Here is a 6,684-nt window from a genome sequence, read left to right on the forward strand (position 1 = left end):
ATATTTTTTTCGACCGATATGCCGTGCTTTAATTTTCGAGATATTTCGCGACGATTATTTTATTGCGATCTTACATCGCGCGCGCGGAAAAATCTGTGAATATGCCGCACCGTCTAAAGAATGCGGTTACGAAGTCCGGCGAGTACGTAATGAGTTTAATTGAATGATTCAGCGGCAAGATTTTCTAAACGATTGCAATTTATTAACACACAACTGTTTCCTAGTCGGTTTGACACACCGTACAAAAGTCGCTCGTGAAAATACTTGGCGTATATATTTGGAGAACGGCAAAGGCATTTCTTTACGACAAACGGAAACGAACGCGTGTACGTTTCTTCGACTACGTTCAACGTGCGGTCAGTACGTCGCTAAAGCTAAAACAAGATTTGCAAAGTTGAAAAAAAAAAATTTGGTGAAAAAATGAGTATCTGCAAGATGCGATACGATAAATGCGCCATACACGAGGCGTGACCGAGAGGTCAAATCACCTGTCGCGTTCGCAATTTATATCGGAAATCCATTTGTCTCGCAGGCTGTCACGCTGGAGGTGAAATGTCCGCGGGTGCAGTGCCCGCCGCTCGAGTGCGACGAGAAGGTCGCCTTCAGGCCGGACAAGAAGGCCTGCTGCAAGCAATGCCCGGCGACGACGCCTCGCAGCAACGCGGCCACCACCGCTGCGAGCGATACCGCGCACCTGCCGAGGGATCAGGCCTTACCGCCGACGCGGCGCACCGCCGAGGAGATACTGTCGTCCGGCGGCTGCAAGTCACCCCTCGGCACGGCCTACGAGAACGGCATGGAATGGCATCCGCGAGTGCACTCGCACGGCGAGATGAAGTGCGTGAAGTGCCGCTGCAAGGTGAGAGAATCCGCTTTGCGAAATCTTTGAACGCGATGGAGAGAAAGATACGCGCGAATCGATCGTCATTGAAATAATTCAGCGTCGTTCGATCGACGGGCGGCGTCGAGGAACGGCTTTGGTCGCGAATCGTTTGCAAAACGCGGCTTATTTATGAATAAAACATTCTCTCACGGTCTCTTCATTAGGTGTCCCTAATCGTCTTAATGGAATCGACGCGGGACGCGGAACGCGGTTGCATCTTGTTGCCAAGCTGAGAAATCCTAGAACTCGCTTCACTTCTGTATCGTTACTCATTCATTCGCCGATAGTTGCGGCACTCGCAACGTTGCAATATCCAGACACGGGCACGACGAGAAACCTTTAAGGAGAAAACCTTTAACCGGACTTGCTCGCCTGGCCCGACCATTATAGGGTCCATCCATTACGATGAAAATGGAACGCCGCGGCCTCGGCCGGCTCGTGCGTCGCGTCGCGTCGCGTCGCGACGTCACGAGACGGAGCGAAAAATAATCGTCTCGATTGTGAGAAGCGGATTTTGTATTCGAACGGACCTCGTTGCACCGGTTCTTCCCGGCCTTTCATTTTTATTGCTCGCGTTCGGTCTTTTTCGTTGATAGATAAATATCGCCTCGCTAAATATATCGAAAGTCTGTTCTCTTTAGCCGTACTATATACATCTTCCGAGAAAGAGAGAGAGAGAGAGAGAGAAAACGGGAGCATGAAAAACACAAACAAGTATAAAATGTGCTACTAAAAAAGAAAACGATGAAATATTTGATGGGTTTAGTTCGCACTTGCGAAGAGCTAGTTTTGGAAATTTTGCGCAATCTGATTTCTTTCAATATTGAACAAGCGCTAATTTATATATAAAGTATATACAGAGATGTATATTGTATATCGTGGTTAAAGAATGAGGAATCGACATAACGTGGAACGAATTGTTGAGCCGTTCCGCAGGATAAATAATCCGCCGTTCGTGGCTCGCATTCCGCGTGTTATTCGCGTGATACGCGAGCATTGTTCGACGAAGGAACGCGCGGTAAACGTAAATGGTAATCGTAACGGGGCACCGTTTCCTTCTGTGTTTCAGAACGGCGAGGTCAGGTGCGACAGGAAACGCTGTCCACGGTCGCTCTGTAACTCGATCGCGCATCAGATGAAGCGTGGCGAGTACGTGGCGGACGCCGATGACTGTTGCACGGTGCAATGCCGGCGCGCGCGACGCCACCATCGCAACAATCATCATCCGTCGTCGCGGCGCTCCGTGACGCCCCGCGAGCTGAGCTGAGTCCGATTTGTCCTGGGAAAGAAAAGTCTGCTCCGGTCTGCACGAGGAAGCTCGCCGTGAGCCGCACGCCGTGGTCATCGTCGGATGATGACGGAACCAAGTCGAGGATCGTTCGTTGCGATCGCATGCGCCCGCTACATCTGTCGCGCGATCGAGCGACTGCGAGTCTTGGAAACGAAACGAAATCAAACGAATGGCTGTACACGTGTGTATCGAGATCGTGGGAGCTGGACAGATATATCCAAGGTGAGCCAATTCAACAACGGGGGAAGGAAAGAAAAACAGAATGAGACAAACGGAAAGATCGACGACGGTTTTTGATCGGCGGGGGGGGGGGGGGGGGGGGATTTAAATCCGCATTCGACTGAGCGGAAAATTCGTCGCGCGAGCATTTTTCGCCCCACGCTGCTCTTCGTCAACGCCGACGACGAGAACAATTGTTCAACGCTCGTTGCTCAAAGTTCTCGTTGTCGGCGGCGAAATCGCGCGAGCGCGATTGTACGCTTGCGCGTGCAGAAATTTAAGAAAACGCTAGTGTAATAAGAGGAAGGACGTGGATGGTACATGATCGGATGCTATTCTTATCCGCGACGCCCGCTCCGGTCGTTCGCTTTAGAGCCTCCAGCGCCCGCAGCCAGACGCTTATTAATCAATTGATCCTCGTCAACGGATAAAACGGAACGGAAACCGAGCGTCCTTCTCCTCGCGAAGAGAGCGACGTTACGGTGGACGGTTACAGCCGACGCGAGAACGAGGGGGTGAAAGCTTGGAAAGGCACGGGAGTTTTTAATTGCAGCCGTATTATACAAGTGCCTTGCTGTACCCACTAATCTCTTCGAGTTACCCAGCAACCAAAGAAGACTGAAGAACCTCCGATGGCGGCATCAGTTATTACGCGATTGCTAATGTTTACTAATAACTCCAACTTATTATTACTATTACTTCTATTATTAATAGTATTATTACTGCTGTTACTTATACTATGATTAGTATCCTTATAATTGGTATCATAATCGCTAACTACCGCTACGTCTTACTCTTTTATTATTCTTTATCTCTCGCGATTGTTATGATAAATCTAAATTATCGCAGGTAAGAACATATTTATATTGTACATTATATGTGTATTCGTGCGAACCGAGATATATTTGAGACGAGAAGCGCCCAGCGACAGAAGCTGCGCCACTCCACGATAAGCAATAATATTTGTTAACGATAACACTCATCATTGTAAGTACGTGCGTAATATTTAAGTTGTATTTATTATATTTTAGGAATATCCTTTTTAATTGAGCCGTGCCGGATTCTAGGTAACCGAATTCATTTCTTTCCTCTTTAAACGGATTTAGTGTTTCGAAAAGTTACACACTATTTCGGCTATTTATTTTTTGATTAATTTAAAACTCAACTCGTTTTTAGTCAAAAAATTGGGTGTCTAATTAAAATTCTAAAATTTTTTTAGTTTTTTTTCATGAGACCGGTACAAAAGAATTGCCATATACTTATTTAATCGTATTCCTCATGTATCACTATTTTATACGTTATAAATTTAAGAAGCACACACGAAAGCGATGTCGAACAACAATGGGACAATCTTCAGCAAAGACATGCGATTTACCACTATGAAATGTGGTAAATATTGTGTCAGAGTAATAATTAAAATTGAACTGACCGTCAAGCGAACCTGTACGCTGCCGCGGCCCGAGAATTTAGGAAGCAAGTTAGAAATGTCATTGCGTTTGATTCAGGCTCAATTGTTACGGCCGCGACAGCTTGCGGGTTCATTTTCTATATCTCGATATTGAATAATAATTCAATGCTGTGTGCGTGTGTGTGTGTGTGTATGTGTGTGTGTTTCATGCGAAGGCGTTGATTTACCGTATGTGCCTTACGAATACGAATAATAGTCAGTTGACGTTAATGTTGCTATATGTCGCGTATGCGAGTACGCGAAATATTTTGTACATAAATGCGTACAATTAAGCGGCTAGAATTGATCTTACTCTAGCGATGCATATCGACATTATATTATTAATAGTATTTATACATTACGATATAACTTTTAGTGCCACTTTGAATACCCCCTCCCCCGCGTATATTATTACTGTCACGATTATTTAAAGTCATCCTCATATGCGAGTTTATTGGTATTTGATTAGACGAGTTTAACATTAATTGTTTAGTAAGCAGCATGCTTTTATTCCGACGTGCTTTATGTGTACACGCTGTCTTAATTTAAATGTGGCTATCAACGCGGTCTTTATAATTGCTTACGTTCAACACTGAAGACAGGAAAATAGATAGAACTTAGTTTTTCTTCTTTTTACCTTTTATTAAATTTCAGTAACGAGACTGGCTAATGAAAGGGCAGAGAGCAAAGCGGTGTGTACGTAGCGTTGCATCGCACGCAAGAGAATTGCCGCTGCTTAGCGTAAATCCCTTAAAAGAGAGAAAAAGGGAGAGGCGAGAGGCGGACGTTATTAGAAGCGATCGTCGTAAATAGCATCGCATCGATATTTATTTTACGACAAATTGTATTTTGCTAAATTATTACAACGCAAAATCCGTTAATTCATCGAATTTCGTAATTGCAGAATGTGATGTCACGGTGCAACGATGTGATATCTATTACATGTAGCGTGAAAACGTCAGCGAAAAAAAAAGGAACGAATTTGTACGCTCTTGGGCACGTTCGAGCGCAACGTCCGCTTGACATGCTCTTTTTTCGAGATGCATAATTTATTTGTTATACATTCACGTAAGAACGTTGCCGAAAATTTTATTATCCTTTTTATACAACGCAACAATCTTGAAAATAAATTTTTGTATTTTTGCGATAAGATAAGCTGCTGAGAGACGCGCAACGCACACGAGATAAGAGTTTTGTAGAGAATGAAAATCGATGCTATTCTGTACTGTGCCAAAACGATTTATTAATTAAATGCCGATTATTACTATTATTATTGAACAGGTAACAGCTTGCTCTACAATACCCAAAATCACGTGATGATTTCACTCGCATGCGGCTTTAACATATTTCATTAATTATAAGTTTGCATTCGCTTTCTCACAATTTTCGCTTTATTTGCGTGTTTCAGTTCATCGTTGAGATCGTGGAATGCACGATCGATGGTTCCCTGATTCCGCATTAACATTCATCAAGTCGCCGCAAAATTTTCTCGGCTATTTTAGAACAATTAATTTTCTGTCTGGGGAAAAAAAAGAAAATCTTATTCTGCATAAGAATTTTTCTACAACAAAAATGCGGTAATCAAGATAGAAGTAGAAAAAATGATGACCTCCAAACAAATTCACCGTTTCACAACTCGTACCAAAACAATTCCTATAATCTTCACCAGAATCCTCATATCCCAATAACAGGTAACTTGGTTTTCTTTCGAATATTTTTCTTCTACAAAGGTTTTTTTTTTCACATCGGAATAAAATATCGTAAAGAAGAAAATATTGCCATTAATTTCAGATTAGCTAGAGTGAGAAATGTCATCGTGTAAGAATTCATCCTCCAGCGGATGTATATGTGATTCACTTGGATACCGAATAGAGCCTACGACGGACCTTGATGATTCACGAATTCGATTGATATTCTATGCAGGGGTACCCAACCCGTTCTACTCCGCATTATTATCGTGAAAGAAGAGCCGACAAGTAAGGAGAATCGATCGATATCGATTCTACGTAGTCTGCGCGCGGACTGAAAGAGATCCAGCTGACCCTCGAGGCGCGCAGGACCTTTTAGTCACCGTTGAATCGCGTATACTTCCGCGTGGAAAGTGTCGAACAACGTTTGTTCGTTCTAAAACGTTAACGTAACGAGTGAGAGTGAAATAATTTAGTTCGATTATCACGGCTTACAAGTAAGTATACAGTTTCGATAGTTTCGTATTACTACCGTAGACTGACATTTTTAATTTTTAAAGCAATTGGACCGAAAAAGTTGTAATGTGTATTGGTTCTAGAAATTCTATTGTTTCATTCTATGAAAAATGCCACTTAAAAAAAAAAAAAAAAAAGATTTATTTTGCTCTTAAATTTAATTCAATGAGTACATTTTGTTCAGTTAATGTAATTTTTATTTAATAAGATGGTTAACAAATTTCCGAATATTATATATCCTGCTTTAAAAAAAATAACAGAAGATTTTTATAATGTAGGATAAAAGAGTAAATTGCAAGAATCAGAGAAAGCATGCGCTATCGATAGACTGGCACAACATTAGGAATAAATATTTTGACAAGAGGAATAATTTGATTTAAAATTTCGGACATTAAGGACGTATAAATTAATAAAAGGTAAATAAAATGAGTAATTCTCGATTTTAGAAGAAATATAAAATTTAATTTCAAGATCGAGTTCTTGAATACATTTTAAATTAGTTTCTATTAGTGCGTGGATAAATTTTTCAAGCTTATAAGTTAATATTTTTGAATTATTTACTTTTCAAATATAATAACAAGTACTTATTTCTATGAAAAAAAATTGATATTATTTAAACTGTTGACTGTTGTGAATGTAG

At 41.8% G+C, this 6,684-nt stretch overlaps 1 protein-coding gene across 5 annotated transcripts in view; it reads left to right on the forward strand.

Moving 5' to 3' along the window:
* Positions 1–5,113, forward strand: part of sog (short gastrulation) — a 40,315-nt gene extending 35,202 nt beyond the window's left edge. For all 5 annotated transcript variants that reach the window (XM_067355052.1, XM_012359207.2, XM_067355055.1 and 2 more), the window contains 2 exons: positions 533–859; positions 1,953–5,113. In XM_067355052.1, coding sequence (XP_067211153.1) covers positions 533–859; positions 1,953–2,150 — 525 coding nt within the window. In that variant the 3' untranslated portion in view covers positions 2,151–5,113. The remainder of the gene's footprint in view (positions 1–532; positions 860–1,952) is intronic.
* The last annotated feature ends 1,571 nt before the right edge of the window (positions 5,114–6,684 follow it).

The sequence above is a fragment of the Linepithema humile genome, chromosome 5 (assembly GCF_040581485.1).
Source record: "Linepithema humile isolate Giens D197 chromosome 5, Lhum_UNIL_v1.0, whole genome shotgun sequence".
In the NCBI taxonomy this organism is placed as follows: Eukaryota; Metazoa; Arthropoda; class Insecta; order Hymenoptera; family Formicidae; genus Linepithema; species Linepithema humile.